This window comes from Ammospiza caudacuta, chromosome 4 (assembly GCF_027887145.1).
Source record: "Ammospiza caudacuta isolate bAmmCau1 chromosome 4, bAmmCau1.pri, whole genome shotgun sequence".
In the NCBI taxonomy this organism is placed as follows: Eukaryota; Metazoa; Chordata; class Aves; order Passeriformes; family Passerellidae; genus Ammospiza; species Ammospiza caudacuta.
In genome coordinates this window covers 11,500,824-11,519,075 of record NC_080596.1, presented here as the reverse complement: position 1 = coordinate 11,519,075, position 18,252 = coordinate 11,500,824, and the positions used below count along the sequence as shown (strand labels likewise).

At 38.4% G+C, this 18,252-nt stretch overlaps 1 protein-coding gene across 1 annotated transcript in view; it reads left to right on the top strand.

Annotated features, from left to right (window-relative positions):
• COL25A1 (collagen type XXV alpha 1 chain) overlaps positions 1-18,252 on the top strand; it is a 291,973-nt gene that overhangs the window by 211,073 nt on the left and 62,648 nt on the right. The window contains exons 13-14 of the mRNA XM_058803801.1: positions 11,312-11,338; positions 13,767-13,811. Coding sequence (XP_058659784.1) covers positions 11,312-11,338; positions 13,767-13,811 — 72 coding nt within the window. The remainder of the gene's footprint in view (positions 1-11,311; positions 11,339-13,766; positions 13,812-18,252) is intronic.

The window sequence follows — 18,252 nt, the reverse complement described above, 5'->3', positions numbered from 1 at the left end:
AAAACAAAAAAGAACCAAGCCAGGGTTTCCCACTTCCTGGCCCCCTCTTCACACTGGCTCTGAAGCTGAGCTGTTTATACCTTGAGACCATTGAGCAGCATCGGAACCATCTGCATGTTTTACAGGCCAAAATTCAGGCAGTCTCTGTGGCAAGGGCTCTGGACCTTTGCCTGGCAGAACAGTGAAGAGGCAACAGTGAAACTGTCAGAAAGTTCTTCTGTTCTGAGGTTCCTTTTTTTTTTCTCTGTGTGTGTCAAATACTTCTGATTCATTTGGAATTAAATTTAAGCTCCACTGGTTGTAAATCGGCTTTAGCCACAGGTTAAGGCAACATAAGTTTCTGCCTGTCACATATTCCCAGAATGGTGGAACATGCAATGCTTCTTCTCCCTTAAGATCTCTCTAAAACACGGTTGGTTTTATTTTTATGAGAGATGACAGATTGTAGCTCAGGGCATGTGGTTTTGATTCCTGAGTGCTTCTGAGGAGGAAGATTATCAGTAATAATCAGCTCAACAATCAGTGCAGATATGATTGCTGTCTGAATTTGTGAAAATTTAAACAGGTGTGATGATATTTTACCTTGACAAATTGAAAAACATTTTCAATTGACAAAAGCCAGTATCTTTTGAAAGAAAAAAAATGAAGATTCTGAGACTTGGGACTATCTGCTGTGATCAGGTAGTTGACTGTCCTTTTTTTTTTTTTTGCTGTAATGGTTTATTAATTTTAAGATCAAAGCCTCCCAAAGGTACAACTTCATGTTAGTAGCCTGCTGCTGGGCTCTTTTTTACTCTGTTCTTTTGGTTTCTGAGTGCCTGTGAAGAATACATACAATAGCTAAGAACGGAACGTTTTGGTTTGTTTTCTTGTATTTGGAACATTCTCCAATTTGACCTCTGGACAGAACTCACTCAAGTTCTGCAAAAGTGTCCTTCTATTGAACACCAGATCTGCAGAGTCACAGGATCTTTGATGGCTTTTAATCCACCACCTTTTAGTCCCAATGTTCAGAGCATTCCCACTGCTCTAACGTAACCATCTGCGTATAAGAACTGAAAAATACTACTACTCTGTTTCTCTAAATGCAGATATGTTTAGATAAGAAGAAAAGGTGTTTAAAAATCAAATCAGCAAGCTTGAGTTGGAGAAAGATCCCAGATTATATGAATTTCTAGCTCCAAATGTCTGGTTCAAAAGTCAGTCTGACAGTTTAAATGTTAGGTTATGTACAGATCAAGTAAAGAGCATCAGAGTGTCAGGGAGGTAATTAGTTTCTTTTTATTCTTCTTGGTGCTTCTGACATACTCTTTATGCCAGTACAGATTTGCAGACTTCTCTTCTCTGTGGAAAATGTTACAATTATTCAGGGACTGTTCAGCTGTTTCTGACAACTTCCGTCATGCATTTCATGTATTTCCATATTGGAAATTCAGATACTGCTCCTGGAATAGCTGATTTCCCAACAGGTATGTTAAAATATTGCATTGCTAGAAAAAATAGTATATTATGTGGTGAGGAGCACAGGCCTTTTTCTGCCTGAGGTTTTTTTGGTGCATTTTTCACCTATTATCTTTTCAAAGTAAAGGAAAACGGGGATCTCTGCCCAGAGAAGCTTCTGTGTTACTTCTGCAGGAATTCTTTTGTAAGGACTTGCCTCTGTTTCACCCCAAGAGTCTCCAGTCTGAGTTAGCTTCCTGTTTTTCTTCTTGATGAAATTGAAGCTCAGAATTCAATGAGATCCAAAAAGTACTACCAGTCCTGTCCCCCAGAAGTCAGTATGTTGGAGTGTGCTGTGGTTTCCTGCTTGCCCACCTGTCCAAGGCCCTTTTCAGTAAGAAGCAATTACTGTGGCGTATATTCTGATTTTTCCTCCAAGATAGAAGTGGGATGCTGCCAAGAAGAGCATTAAATGCTGGAAGGGGATCCATACAGTTTGGGTGACATGCTGAAGGTTGGGAAGATGAAGGCTATTTGTGGCCTATAGGGTCTCAGGTTTGATTATAATGATGGGGACAGAACATTTTCCTCTTTCAAAAGCATTTTTTACACCTGTATTTGGTAGCAAGCCTTGGTATTTCTAGATGAATGGTACATGATATTGATAGAGCTGGCAAATTTAGTGTGAACCAACAATGGCATAGCTTGAAATTATTTAGTTTTCTATTTGCTCACAAAAGAAGGGGAATAAATTTCTTGAAGAGTCCAAGATGTTGCAACAGAAATAGGTAGCAGTGTTTTCCAGCTTGTTCCTCAGGATGTACCACGAGCCTGTGACACACACGGAGTAACGAGTGACCTACTGTATGAATCAATACTTACAGGTAACCAGGGCAACCAGGAAGCCTCAGCTGAAATGCAAAGAGCAGATTTATTTCATCACCTTGCTGACAACACTGGGCAGTGGAGACACACTGAGACCCAGCTCTGTTAGGCTCAGCTCACCCTAGTGCACAGAAACAATGGGGTGGGGCTGCTGCTGGCCCCAATATATCAGAGGTTTCCTGCAGGAGCAGATTATCACAAGACTGTGCTTCTATGCTCACTCCTTCTCCCAGCAGGAAGAGCGCTCAAGCATGTCTGTGATAGGGTGTTGTCTCCACACAGGAATTCTGCTTCTCAAAACAGGCAGAGGATGAACAACAGCATACATAATAAGTGGAGTTTCCCCACACCAAAATGGTTAGTGTTCCCAGCTGCACGGTCACTTTGAGTGAAATTATTTCATCCTTAAAATATCTTGTGGGTTTAACCCTTTCCTCCCAACACCTGTAACAATGTGTACCTTGATTTACAGAAAGTTGAAATTATTTTGATGCATTTGGAATTCTGGAAATGTTCATGTTCTTCTTTCAATGAAACAGAAAATCCAGTGACTCTTGTGAAAAGATGGCAATTTGCTGCAACTGAGAATCTGCTGCCATGTTTTTCTTCTGATTTAATGAAGTTCTGTGTCCGTAAATAAAAAAGAAAATTATGTTTCAGAGGGATGTTTTGAGAGAGGGCAATAATAACTTTTCTCCCTCTCAGACAAGAGAGTTTTGCTTTCACCATATACAGAGAATGACAGTGTTGGAGTTCTCTGACATGAATTCTGCTTTGGCTCAAGAGAGTTCATCTTTGAGACAAGGAATGGCCTTTCTTTTTCCCTATTTCCATTGTAAGAAAGAAAAGTGTGAGTTATGGCATAGTGGTGGGACAATTTAGGATGTGGGAGATTCTGTTGTTTCTTAAAGGAGTCTCTGTTAAAAATCATTTCAGGTTGTTCTAGTGCCAACATGCTTCTTTTGCTGGTCTGTCCTTGCAGTTGAGATGTTTGGGAGAACTCTTTGCAAGGGTTTTTGACTCTGTAAGTTGCTGTGTCAGGAAGAATATGTTTGCTTTTTGAGCCAAGAAATTTCAGTTTCTTTTTAGGTGAGATGGAGGTTTAAGTTATAAAGATGTGACTGCATGCCTCTTTAATGTTAGAAGAGAATGAAAGAATGACATGCAGTTTAAATTTTTGTCTGGTTTCCATGACATTGGAAAGCCCTGCAGAAGTGCTTTCTTCAAGAGTTGAAGGTATCATTGCTCTGTGCAGAAAGGATTAAGAGAATTCAGGGGGAGGCCAAGCAGTGGGGTGACCAAAGGGATTAAGTTTTGAAATATTATGTGGAACTAGAAAAATGTGTGCTACTCCAGAGAGAAGGGCAGTAGTTTCTGCAGGTTTTCAACCTTTTCAGTTAAAGTTGTGTCCTGCCTCTCATAATTCATCCTGCTTTCCCTGCCATTTGTCTGCAGTTCTTGGTGATAAGGACTCTTAAGTACCATGCAAGAGTTTTTCCAGTTTATTTTCTCATTTTCGGAGTGAATAATAGATGGGTTTGTGATTCCTTTCTACCCAAGAGTTAGGATTTCTGGTTGCAGACTATTCATGAGAAGTTAGAGTCAGTGATGGAAAATATTAAAGGCTGACACTGGCACATGGGCATGTTCAGGTTCATAAACTGCAGTGGGATAGAAGGTGTGCATGGGATGGTTTTGTTCCTAATTTCCATTCAGGATATCTTTTTTGTGCTTTTATGTATACAGTATTTTAAACTAGTTCATATTACTAAAAATCTGGAATACTAAAGCATGCTATGTTTTCAGCTCCTTTTTTGAAAAGTAAATTTAAACATGTTTAGTGTACAACCACATTTGTCGGTGAAAGAAAACCTCAGTGTATTATTTTCTTCCCCAAAATGGGCCTTAAAGACATATAAGTAATTTTGCATATGTTTTACATGAACAGAACACTCCAGAATAACCAGAGAACTCAGGTAAAGGTGCCTTTTTGCAAAAGAAATCTATACTATGATTATTAACCCAAATGCAAAATCCCTCTGCTTTAAGATACATTGTTTTCCAAAGTAGTACTTTTGTGCTTACACAGACTTGCTGGGCATCTGTTCAAGAAAGTAAAACATAATGTTATTGCTTTCACTGGTTAGTCATAAAAAGGAGGATGTTCTTCCAAAGGATATAGCCATATTTGTGTAAGACAGTGGAAAAGTGTAGCCTTGTAGTTAAGTCTGTAGAATGTCACATCTTTAAAATGAATTAGTACTATTTTTCATCTTAGGTTAAAATGAACTCTCGGGGACCAGGCAGATTGTCTGGGAAATTGTGCTGGTTTCAATCCAGCCTTTCAGGCCAATGGTCAAGGCCAGATTCTCAGCTGCTGGGAATCTTCATAGCTCCTCTGGGAAGCTGCTAATTGTGATTTTGTTTTCAATGGCCAGAGTTCTGTAGGCGCCTTCTTTGTTTTATTCTGGTAGCATGTTCATAGTAAATTTTATAAGGTGTTGTTCTTAAATTGTTTAGCTGCAAAAGTTTATGAAAACTAGCAGATGAAATGGAAATTCTCAGCCTGTGCTTTTCACAGCAACTATTCCTTTTTTGCACCAGTACAGTTGCACTGGACTTAACTTGCTGGAGATCTCAGGGAAAACAGTCAGGCATTTTGTAACTTCTGCACTTCGGTAATGGCTGCCACAACAATGACTAGAAGAATGAAGATAAGAAGCTTTTTTTGAGCACTAATTAACAGCAGCACTTTTCATCAATTAAGGCAGATAGCGTGGGAGGGGGTTGCTCCTTTTTAAGAAGTTATAAGAATTTTTTCATCAAAGTAATCTCTTTTCTTAACTGATCATTCTTATATCTAGGTGATGCATCAATGTTACAGTACTGAACATTTCAATACTAGCATTCTAGAAACTGTAATCTTTATGAAACACTCCTCCACCATGCAGGTACATATTTTCAGAGTTTTACACAAAGGAAATGGGATCCAGGCACAGGCTCCACCGAAATGCAGATTAGTGCTTTGTACGAAACATGTGCTTTGTCTTCATGTATATTTGCTAGTTTAGGTTTCCATTTTCAGTTCTTTTTGCCATTAGACTGGTGAGAAATTGGTTTGTGGGGAAAAGGAAGGGATCATCCCCTCTATTTGGCACTGGTGAGGCCGCACCCAGAGTGCTGTGTCCAGTTCTGGGCCAGTCACTCCAGGAAGGACATTGAGGCACTATAAAGTGTTCAGAGAAGGGCAGTGGAGCTGCTGAAGGGTCTGGGGCTCAAGTCCTGTGAGGAGCAGCTGAAGGAGCTGGGGCTGTTTTGCCTGGAGAAAAGGAGGCTTATTGGGGGACCTTCTTGTTGTCTCCAGCTGAAGAAAACAGCTGGAGAAAAGGAGGCTGCAGCCAGGTGGGTTTGATCTCTTCTCCCGAGAAACAAGTGATAGGACAAGAGGAAAGTGCCTCAAGTTGCATTAGTGGAGGTTTAGATTGGCTATTATGAAAAATTTCTTCGTGGAAAGAGTTGTCAAGCATTGGACCAGGCTGCCCAGGGAAGTGGCTGAATCACCACCCCGGAGTTATTTGGGATGTGCAGATGTGGCAGTCAGGGACATGGCTTTGTGGTGGACTTGGCAGTGTTAGGTGAACACTTGGGCTCAATGATCTCACACATATTTTCCAATCGAAACAGTTCCATGATTCTGTTCTAAATGTTTAATGATTCTTACAGGCAGCAAAGAGAAAATCTCTATTCTCAGCAACAGTCCTGGAACTTCTTTTGTTTCATAGAAATACAGACACAATACTTCCCAGAGGTGTTCTGGTTGCAAAGAGTTTTTACTTTCATAGAAGGTATGGAAGTAAAAAAAATTCTTCTGGTTGTTTTGTTGCTCTTCTGTTCTGGTTTTTGGGGTTTTCTTGTTTGCAAGGCTTTGGATTAAGAGAGTTTTTGTATGGCAGTGTATTGCACCATTGTGACCTATTTTGCTGTATAACTTATTCAGTGTACAAAACCATTTATGTTTTCATTATTTTTTTGTTAGGCATTTTCATTTGGTGTTTGTGCTCATTGTCCATGAACTCCAACACCTTGTAAAACAAATCATTATTCCTACCCCAGACCTGCAAATTGAAAATGCCCCAACTTTTTAATTCATACATTTCTTTAAACATTAAGCAACGGAGTCTCTAGAAATTGAATACAAAAGGTTGCTAATGTATTACACCCTGAATTGCGCTCTCTCTCTCTCTTTGAAACTGCAGCTTTAACCTTTACAGGACAGAATTTTCTTATTTTCCAGCTTGCTAAAACATAGGGAACATGTGAAGCGTAGAAAGAAAATATAACTCTAACATTAGAAAGGAAGTGTAGTAAGAATGCTGGATCCCAAACTTTGTTTTACTACACATGGATAAATCTTTTCAGTTGGGTTTGATTTTAGAAGGGGTGAGGGTAGGTTGGGGTTTGTTTTCTTGTTTGTAGGGGTTTTTGTTAATTTTTAGTGTATTTTTCATGGGGGTTTTTTTGTTTTAATTTATCCTTAATAGTTACTTGTTAAGGACCATCTGAAATGTCCAGCTTCATTCAATTATTTCTATAATGCATAGACTTGACATGCTACAATCTCTGGAGCTTTGGTTTGATTTCCAAAAACAGTGATTGAAGAATGGCAGGTCACAATGGAAATATTTTACCTTTTAAAAAACCACAATTGCATAGAAGACTTTTGTGCACATTTGTATTTATCCTTAGTTACCCAGTTTTCCAAATGTTTAGATATTATCAATAATTCTCATTCTCCAGAGAAACACAGAGGGCAGTTGAATTTCTTTGGAGAAACACACTTTTCATCGTCCTCCTGTAGAGTTACGTGAACGAGAACCAAATTCAGTGAAGCCCTGCAATGGGTTGTCACAGCTGCCTAGCTGGTTTACTCAATTGGACATGATGGCAAAGGGCTCTTCTGAAATCTTCATGATGGTTGAAAAAGCAAGAAATATATTTTATTTTCATTATATTTAGTTATCTTCCTATTCTGGGCTATTCAAGACTTCTTACAACCAAAATTTTCAGCCTTCTCAATTGCGGTTCCTCTGTGAATATGTGTCAATTTGAGGAAAAGTGGCATAATCCTAGAAAACGCTGAGCAGTCACTTCATCTGAACCATTTTCACAAAGTTTCTTTGGAATTCTTGAAGCCTAAATGCTCTTTATTAAAAGAGCTTTTTGACATGAATTGCCAGTGGTTTAGGAGTTGATTCTGAGCATCCCATTGTGGAAACTCTGGCAGCTTTCAATAATGCAGGCAAAAGTCCAGTATTTGCTATCAACATAATCTGTCATTGATCAAGGACAGGTATCATATATATGTATATGTAGTTAGGAGGTGAAAGAATTCTGTACTTCTGGGGTTGTTTTGTTTTCTTGATCAGCCAGTGGTTGTAAAGGGCTGTGTGGTTCTGCTTTGCCTCCTTCATGCACCGGATCTGTTGGTGGCAGAGGGGCAGTATGTTACATGTGGTGTAGCTGGAGCCTGCAGCTGGTGGGCATTCCAGCAGGTTCTCTGTGTTTGTGTGGGGTCAGTGCAGAGCCAAGGCTTTGGGCTTGGGGGCAGTGAGGTGGGGACCTGTGGCAGCAGCTCTGCGCTGCCTGCCAGCACCCAGGGGCAGAACATCTGTCCAGGGGGAAGCTTGGCTGAGCCTGCATTTGCAAAGCATCCCTTTGGATGTGCTGGAGCAAACAGCAGGGCTGGGATATTGCTGCAGCTGTTACGGAGCACAGAGCAGCTGAAGGAAAACGGAGAAAAACATAAAAACAAAGCATCCTGAGGAATTGCTTGGAAATATTCACATATTTCTTGCCTTCTGCTTCTGTCTCCAGACCTACATAGAGATTCTGATTGCTGGTCTTACTGTCTGTTCATCAAATGGGTACCACATGGTGCTCCTCAGTTCAGTAGAGTAATATGGGGAGAAAATCCACATGTTCATATGGAATTTTCTACATTCGTTCTTCTAAAAGCTGTCACTTATTCCTCTGGAAATAAGCCAAAGCACCTTGTTGGTTTTTGGTTTGGTTTTCTGTTTTGTTTTTGGTTTTTTATTTTAGATTTTTAAAAATTTTATTCTTTTATATTTTTTCTTTCTACCATATTTTATTTACTTGCTTGTTTCTATCTCTCCAGTGTCATTCTGTGCGTTGATCAGAGATTTTAGGTAATTCTAGAAAAATAAGCACCGTTCTGAGGTGTTCTACAGGCTTTTTTGTTTTGTTTTGTTTTAAAAAGTTTTCTGTTAGTAACCTAATTTCACGTTTTCAGTTGAATGACTGCTGGCTTGTATGGGGGAGGGGTGAGAGCTGTCAGTGAATGAGCTGTTAAGTTTCCAATGGCTTTGAGCTTCTTTCCCAATGCTAGAGAGCAGTGCTTTAAAGAAAAATTGTTTCCATTCAGGTGTGTTTTGCAGTCAGAACATTCTAAGGATAAGAAGAACTTGTTATCCTATGTAAATTGTAAAGTGTACCAATTTAGGTAAGCTTTTATTTGAAATTGTTTTTTTCAGTCAATACCATACAATAGGTAGTTGTGCTGTTGGAGACTGTTGGTGTCATCAAGTGGCTCAGTGGCTGTGAAACACCAGGGCTGCTTCCAGTCTGAGTATAGGCTTAAGTACCAGAAATGGAAAACTTCTAATTGCATAAGATATTTATTGATAAGTATCTGTTGCATCTTTTCTCTGAATTATTCATTTTAAAGTCATCATAAGAGCAAGACTAGGCTACTATGTAAATATTTTCATATTCAGTAACTCATCTGGAGAAGCTGGAATGATGTCAGGGATGAAGAGGAAATTCTGGGAAAAAATGTTTTCTGCAATGTCTTGAATTATATCCATCCCTGACAGCTGACAGCTGCAAGCACCAGGCAGAAAGTCCAACAGAGAGTACATCTAACAGGTTGCTTTGGGGCTAATATTAGTAAGTGAATTATCATTTTTCCTTCATACAGTGGTATTGTATTAAGGGATCCCAAATGGTAATTTAATATAGCTGAGGGTCTTTAGAAGGTTTTAATAGCTTCTTAAGTAGCTAGAAACTGATATATCCACCCCTTGGACATAAAAATAGCTGGTACGAGCTATGATGGAGGTCTTCAGTTGTTCTGTATTCACTTTGGCCTACTGATGGCAGGATTTTTCCCAAGACCTGAAATAACCCTGAAATGTAGCACGTTAGTTTACAACAAGTCAACAGACAACTGATGCCCAGGATGTAGACATTTGGAGCCTGCTTTGATACCATTGCTGTAGGGAAAGCATTAGTTTGAGCATTAATTCTTGGCATTTTTAAAATGCTAGACAAATTTGTACCTTTCTTACAAAAGAAAAGGACGGTATCAGGCCCTCGAAGACAGGGAAGAACACTGTTTGTGGACTTGTTGTTCTATTTGTGGTTCCTTGCCCAGCAGATCACTCACTCTCAAGCACTTACTAAAAAGAAGACTTGATTTAATCAGCAGGTTTTGTGGAACACTGTGAGCTGGGGACATTTTTCTCCATCTGGAAAAGCAGATGCTCACTATATTCATTGCTCTGATCATCACCAGTGCTGAGTGCTGAGGTGCTTCTGCTTTCTTTTGAAGGCAGGGGATTAAAGGTGGGTTTCCTTTATCAGAATCTGTCTCTGCAGTCTAAAGGAGATGCTCACAATACCTTTCTTCTGTTAAAACAATCAGGCAAAACTTTCAAGAAGGTGCATTCATCTATGCTTTTGCAAGACTTGATACCAAACCTTAGACATACCATTTAAAACTGCAAGGCTTTCATCCATGTCAGTGAATGCAGCGCTCAGAATTACCACCAGTGCAGCTTTTCCTTGTTAGTAGTTTGAAGTCGCATCAGAGCAATGTTCCGTCTACTGACGGTGGAGGATTCTGCCTAACTTCACACTAATTTAAGAATAAAATCAGAGTCACATTTTAAGGCAAAAATCCTTTTTTTTTCCTGAATAATTAAAGTTCTGGTATCGATCGGTTCTTCTTTTATTCTTTCTCACATCAGAAGGATTTGAATTCCCCAGGTTTTGTGCTGGGTTTTGCACTTTCATGGACTATGAATTCACTTTGCTTGGTACACCACCAGCACCCACAGTTTGCACCAGTGCCCATAGTAAGAACCTGAGGAGGACAAAATTGCATAGAACTGTGTTGGATGTGGTCTGTCTGTTACCAAAAGAGACTGCCAAAGTGTCCTAGACATGGCTGGTTGATCTATTTCTCTCTGTTTCCCCTCTCCATTGTGGCCACCTGGGTACTTCAGAGGCACCAGTTGAGAAATGGGTCCTCTTAATATCAACAAGACTTTGACTCCTGTATGACATTCAGGAAAGTTAAGCTTTCCTGAGCTGAGATATCTCTTCCTGCCTTCTCAGGTGATGGGGACAAAATGGTGGTTCTTTGCTTCCCAAGAGCATTCTTAACGATTTCTGAAGCTAAAGATTTTTCTCTTAACTTGGAAATGATGGCACACATGACAAGTTGGGTATAACACAGTCATGTGTGGTGATACTTAAAAGGTGAGAAGATTTTGAGGTTTATGCTTCTCCCCATTGCAAAAATGGTTGTTTGCATAAACCTTGTTTTTATGGTGACATGCTGTTACTGTGAACACACGACTGGCTGTTGGCTTATATAAAAGAGAAAAACCACAGTCATCTTAATGCTGGGAGATTTGTCAGTATTGGAAGAAACAGATGGCTTGGAAGAGAAAATATTAGAAGGGGGAAAATTTGAGTATTCTTGGTAGTAGTTAGTTCCAAAAGTGAAGAAGAAAGATTCATTGTGCGTTTTGAGCATAAACTCCTACTTTGATTTATAAAATATCAGCTGGTTTCAGTCCAGTATCAGAGTGCTTACACAATAAGACAGTCTTAATTAGTCATTTCAGTTTAAATTGGCTGGAGTTTTGATATTAATTGAATTGTTTTCCCTTTGCAGGGACCTCAGGGGCCTCCAGGACAAAAGGTACAGTATAAACAACAATGCTGTGAAAGTGATTATTCCTCCTGTGCCAAATTGCATGCAGAAAAGGTGAATGGAATAAGCTACTGTACACTGCATTGAATCAATTAGCTTAGGTTCTGAATTTTGCTTTTGCAAAATGGAGCCATATAATGTGAGACACAAGATTTCTCATTTCCCCCATCATATGAAGTTCAAGCAATGCAGAGCAGACTGTTTTCAATCTGTCTGCTTAACTTTCAGGTGCAAAGGTCACTATAATTTTCTCATTCATAGACTGGTACGATTAGGAAACCAATGTTAAAGCGTTGTGAAAGGTGGGGAGATAAAGTTTCTGATTAAATGCATGTCTCTACTCAAGTAGATCAGTGCCATATGACTAAAGAATTGACCAGCAGAAACAAAGGGCGTAGGTGTTGCTGATAAATAGCGCTTGCTCGGTGGTATTCAGGTGGTCTGCCCGTGTCTTCCTGTTCCTCTGGTAACCCGAGACCTGCCTTCCTGGGAATGCCTTCAGCCTTATTTACACTCATTAAAGCTGACTGCCTCGGTTTGATTGAGTGAGTTATGATTTATGGAATTACTCCATTAAAACAGTCCTCAGAATATCAGCATAACAGCTAGTGAGTGGTACTTTTCTGGCATCTGACTCGCATACCACCAAGGTGAGTAATTTTCTAGCTGATTTCAAAAGATTGAAAAGTTGTATGAAAGATATTTAATAAAACTGCTATAATTTGTATAAAGGAAAAATAAAAGAGGAAGGAATAAATAGTATTGACATATGTGAGAAGGATGCCTGCTTTCCTTCTTCTGAGATTATGTTCTTTAGAGTGAAGCATCTGTTAAAATGAAACTTTTTTACAAAAGAAAGAAAACCTGTGATATGTAAAAATGTAATCCCAAAGCACACAAATTGGTGGAATTTTGGCAGCTGTGGGCTGTGTGGAGTTTGCAGGCTGAAGGAGAGGAGTACCCTTTGTGTTTGGCAATGCAGGAATGTGGCTCTTGTCTGAGTTGCCCTTACAAAGCTATACCCTGAGAATTGTGGAGGAGGATACTTTGCATGTACAACATCAGCAAAACCCACGTGCTGATGAACTTTTGAATATCTGATAAACATTTACTTATCACAGTAGAATCAGCTTAATTTGACACTTTCTAACATCCTGTGTTTTGCAAGAAAAATAATCAGCTGCCACTGAGAGGAGGAACTGTTATACATAGGATAGCTTATTGAGGCTGATGGTTTCATGCCCTCCTGAGCTTTGCCTTCTGATTTTCTGGAAAAATGATACAGGGATGTGGAAGTGTTCACTCAGGTCCCTTTGCAGTAGTTTAAAGCCAGGACCATGCATTCAGCAAAAAGAGACAAGGATGCCAAAGTAGAAGCTTTGGGAGAAAGGGGAGAGCATTGTGAGTCAAAGAGATAAGCTGGGATGTGGTGTATTATTTCTTACTGATTCAAAGCTCTGTTACTAGCTCTTCGAGGATTCTTAAGGCCCTCATGAGTTGGTTCCTTTTCCTCTTAAACAGGATTTTCCAACTCTATTAATTGACAAGTGTCTGCATCCATTTTGAACACATTTCCTTTAGGTGTTGGTGATAATTTTAGTGACACCTCTAAGCAAAATAGAGGGGGAATTGCCATGCAGCAATTCTTTCAGTTCCCTTACTAAACAGCACCATCTTTATAAAATAAGAGGAGAATGCTGTACAAGCCTATGCAGCTTTCCTGCTTTCCTCATGCTTTGTGTTTTCTCTGAACTTCCACAGCAAGTTGCACAAGGACCTTCAAAAAATTATCTAACACATAGAAATTTACAGTATGAGAGCTTTATAAAAAAGATCTCTCAATGTTAGAAGTCATTGCTATTTTTTTTTTCTTCTTTGTCACTTGTGTTTGGCCTGTATTGACCTTTTAATTCTGATTGCACTATTATTGGTGCAGTTTCAAAGTGTATCTGTTGTTTGTACTGTCAGACCGAATCACTGCATATTATCTCTTAAAGCCTTGAGATTCATTGGTTATTGAGCTTGAATGATCCCTCTAGAAGCATTAATAGTCTTGTTCAGATGCTATATTTGATTGCATGGGATCAGTCTCAAAACTTATTGAGAGCATTAAATGGAATAGCATTTAAATTCTAACATTTATTGTGAAGCATCCACAACATTACAAAACATGAGCTTGAAGCTTGTTTCTGGAAAAGGCCATACAGTCCTTAAAATGTACAGCATGAGAATATGTCTAATTAGTATAAAATCTCAACTGAAAGGAGAGCTCAGCTTGGATAAAAACGAGTTCTTGAAAAATTTATTGCAGTTCCAATAAGCAAACATTCACCATTATTTCTAAGCACTGTATTATGAGATGAAAGGTTTCATGACCTGTTTAATTTGCTAAACACTGGCGTCTGTTTCCCTCCAGGGTTCTGTTGGAGTGCCTGGTGTTCCAGGGAGAGATGGACAAGTGGTGAGTTCTCTGACTTTTTCAGCACTGCCAGTATTTATGTAGTGGATTAAAGCAATTTTGGGCTTGTTCACATGAACAATATGCAACCTTATATCCAGAACTGTGCTTTCAAATTGGCTTCATGGAAAAGGCCATGTATAATATAGCATAATGTGCTTTGTGCTCTGAAGTAATTTTTTTCTAGTTTTACCTGAACAAGCAACAAATGTAATTAATTAAGCTGAAAGTCTAGTGTTCAAATTTGGTGATGATTGATAGGTTGTAGAAAGAAATGCATATTAACAGTGTGTTACTTGAGTCAGGCATATTAACAAACAAAGGGTTTTTTACTTTTTGTTAACTCGGTCTCATAATGCAAACACTTGCATTGATACTGGCTACTGATGTGGTGCCAATACATTGTTAATACAACCTATAAATAGAGAAATAAAAAGAAATGGAAGTGCAGCTGGAGGATAATTTCAAATTGAATTTTGGGGATGAAAGCACAGAGGAATAAGTCAAACAAATATTTTTGAATACAACCACAAGGAAATGCTAATTTAGGCAAGTCACTGTCAGAGTTCAGAATGGCCCTCCATAAGGAGAGGTCACAATAAAGCAGCAGGGCTGTGTTACAGCATTGCTAAGGTTTCTTGGCAAATCTGGGTGATGAAGTTTCAATAGTATACCTCCTTGACTGTAGAGTATTTTCCATCTGTTGTTCTCACAAGCCCTAGCATTCCTAGTGAACTTCAAAAGCACTGGCAAGGGATGCTAAAAAGAAAATGTATGATATATATGTTTAGTAGGTTCAAGCAGCAGCAGATGGTAGTGAATAAGGGTTGTATTAGACAATCCTCTCTTCTGCTTCCCTCACCAAGAGCCCTAGGAATAAGTGTCGTTTCAAATAATTTACTTTTAGTTCTTCTTTCCTAAAAAAGAAAAAAAAAAGTATTGCTTTTAATAGCATAATATATAATATTAGGACTGTGTTTTCAGAGTGGTTATAAGAAATAATGTAATAACTATATATTTTACTTTAGTGGTAGTGATAAGAATTTATTTTAAACTATTCTGAGTATTACAATTAATGTGAAACAACAAAATAAGAAATATTTAGAATTAACTATATTTGTACACACACATACACATATATATATTTAATAACCAGAATTTATAAGACAGTAATATGAAACAAATTTTCAGTAAGTCCTCAGATTTTTTGCTCCATATTTTATAACTGAATTCACTTGCAACAGAAATAGTAGTGCTTGCCAACTGAGATGCTCTTGCTGTACATGATTCAAGTAATTTTTGTGGCCTGACTGAAATGCCAGTGAAAATTTACTTTGTGGCATATCTGTAGGAATATGTAAGAACACTGGACTGGTGAAGTTGGAAACTGCTTTGAATAGAACAGAACTGATGATTCATATTTTATTCAATAACTTTGTTTTTAATAGAAATCATGCAACCTCCAGCAAGAAAAATTCATTCAAATGAGCAGAAAAAATTGATATTAATGAAATGTGGAAATGTGTCAAATGTGTGATTAATGTGTCATTTTGGGAGACGGGGAATTTTTTTAAGCTCTTTGGCAAGGTTGTTGCATGTCTATTTTTAGGAGACCACGTAGACTTACTTATCTGCTGTCATGTTTCAGGGGGCATAAAAGAAATGTGCAGTTGAACATTATGGGAAGATGAAAACACATCTTTATATGTTGATTATTAATTTTAAATTGTGCTTTTAAAAAACTCCAAAATGTTCAATTTATGGGTGTCTATTTATTTGATTTACTTCATCATTCATAACATCTATAACTTTGCAGACATTTTAAAATTATTACCACTTTATTAAAGATGTCAGTGTGTTTTTAGTGTAGCTGGACTGCTTTACTTTTGACCTTTAAAATAAACTGAATTACTAAAGTGAAACAGAGGGACCAGGACAAAAGCCACACAGATAAAAATAAATTGCTGTTGCATTCTTTTATTTGATTTTTCAACTGTTGGTCAATATTGACTAGAAACCACTTCCTTATTTGCAAAAAATATATTATTTTCTTAATACTAGGCAGGTGAAAGTTGAATGTTGCTATCTCTTTAATAAATAGATTTTAAAATTCTGTTAGCTTAGAAACAGTGGTAGAAATGAAGTTTAAGCTGAAGCAGTATTTGTCTAGAGTTAGAAAGTATAATGCAGCCTAGCAATCCCATGTTAATATTTTGCTATCAAAAGGTCAGTTCTTCCAATTTCTATGAAAAAACAGATTCTCAGTGCAGTGCAGCACATGAGATGTTGATGAGGACCAGAGTGGTGATTTTAAGAGTCGGGCTGTACTGTGAGCCAGCTGTTGGCACTTCTGGCTTTACTCATTCAGATTCATGGTGACTTGCAGAATAGTTGGGTTCAACTTGCATGTGTGATGCGAGTCATCCCCTTTTTAGAAGTGAGTTGATAAAGGACTTTACAAAAGCCTTACTGTCCTGGTTGCCTTTTGGCCAGTGAGCTCTCTCTGTCAGACAGCAGCATGTGCAGTGCACTAAGTTCCAAGTTAATATTTTTCCTTGGTTTAAAAGGCACTGAGTGTTAAGTACATGCTTAAAATTAAGTGTGTGAATGCTTTTCTCGTTTGGACAATGAAGTATTTTTCAGCCAGTGAATGTCAGCAGTGACTTAGCTTTGCTCTGTCCTCAAGCAGTTGAACAAAACAGAGTTAGGTCATCTCCATCATCTACATGCCTCTGTAATTTTCCTTTTTCTTTGTTTCACCTCTTCTTTAATTGAAATACTAAGCTATGGGAGATGATTGACAAGTCTGACCATAGGTCTGGGAATGAGATCATGAATTTTGAGTGCACTTAGAACAGTCTTTTAATCCCTTAACATATGAACCCCTTGTCTTAGACAGTCTCTAGATATTAGAGGAAGTGTAATTTTACACAACCCACATGTTTTTGCAGGACTGTTAACTAGTAGATTTTTTTTTTATTTAGAGTAGCAAAATCACTGCCATAAAACCTTCACACGTTAGGCCAAATCCAGTGAAACATTACAGGTGGTCTTGCAAGGACATTTACAGTCTTGATTTGCTCCTACATTTGAGAAACTGCAGCAAGTTTATCTTGAGAACAGTAACTGGAAAGGAGCTGCTTAATAATACCTGCAGCTGGAAATAGTGTTGGTTTTGGGATGCACCAAAACCTGCTGAAATAAGGAATCTTTCTGAGTGCTCCTTTTCCTTTGCAGGCTGTTCTTCAAGCCACAGGTTTCTTTCTGTCACGATGCAATGGCAGATAAACTTCCCTTTCTCCATCCCTGGCAGAAGTTCCTCAGGCACTCGAAAAGTACAGAAAAACATTAATTCTGCATGGTGCTGGGAGGTTGCAGTGATCTGGGGATATCAGATCAGTACATTAATCATGTTGAAATAGCCACAAAGGGCTTCTTGGAAAGTTAAACTCTGCAAGTATAGAATATATATTCTGGTATTTGTTAAGTGCTGCTGATTTGATAAGGTCTGTCAATGACTACAGCAGCACACAAAGAGAAAAGCAGAGATTCCTTAAGTGTTAAGATGGTATTTGGCTGAAGGAACCCAGTTTCTGGAGTTTGTGCAAATAACTCTCTTAGTTATAAATAGGAGTTTGTCTGGAGTGCATAAACCTCTCACTCTAAACTTCCATAAATCTTTTCTTATGTAGTACTTGATATTTTAGTGTGTTTTTTGGTAAGGGTATATTGAAAACAGAATGAATGGTCAGGATAGATCCCTTAATTTCAAATTCTTCTGGTAGATTTGCAATAGCAATATGATAAACCTCAAACAATTTTCCTTCATATCAGTAGATTCAGAGTCTGGGTATGCACATTTCTTACTGCTTTCTTCATTCTTTTTGTTTCTCTAATTTACACGAATTTCCTTATTACTGTGTACAGTGCTGTGTAGGAACACATTTTGAAGGTGGCAGTATCAAATTTGTTCAGCAAAATGAGGAAGGGTATGCATGTACTAACATTTTTCAAATAAAGGGAGGAAACATCATAAATATAGTTCACAAATTCTCAGACAGGTTTGCAGGCCAGCTGAGTCTTGTTGAAGAGACTTTCCACTTAATTTCAGTTGGTGAGTGGGCCAGGAGAGGTTTCCAGTCCTTAAACAAACAATTTTAAGTTACTTTTGAGGGGCGCGAAAAGCCAGTTGAAAGGAATTGAATTCCACCCTGGTTTGAAATGGAAATCATAGTAACATTTCTGAAAAACCTCTTTTTTACCCTCTGTCTTCATCTATGTATTTTAGAGTAAAATTAGACTGGATTAGGTTTGGGGCCTCTTGTGTTTCCTTATCCTTAAACTGATTACATTCTAGTGACTGAAAAATATAGCAATACTGACAGCCTTTCTTTCAGGGTGAGGTGGATATCAACCAGCTGGTGTAGAGAGTTATTGCATCTCA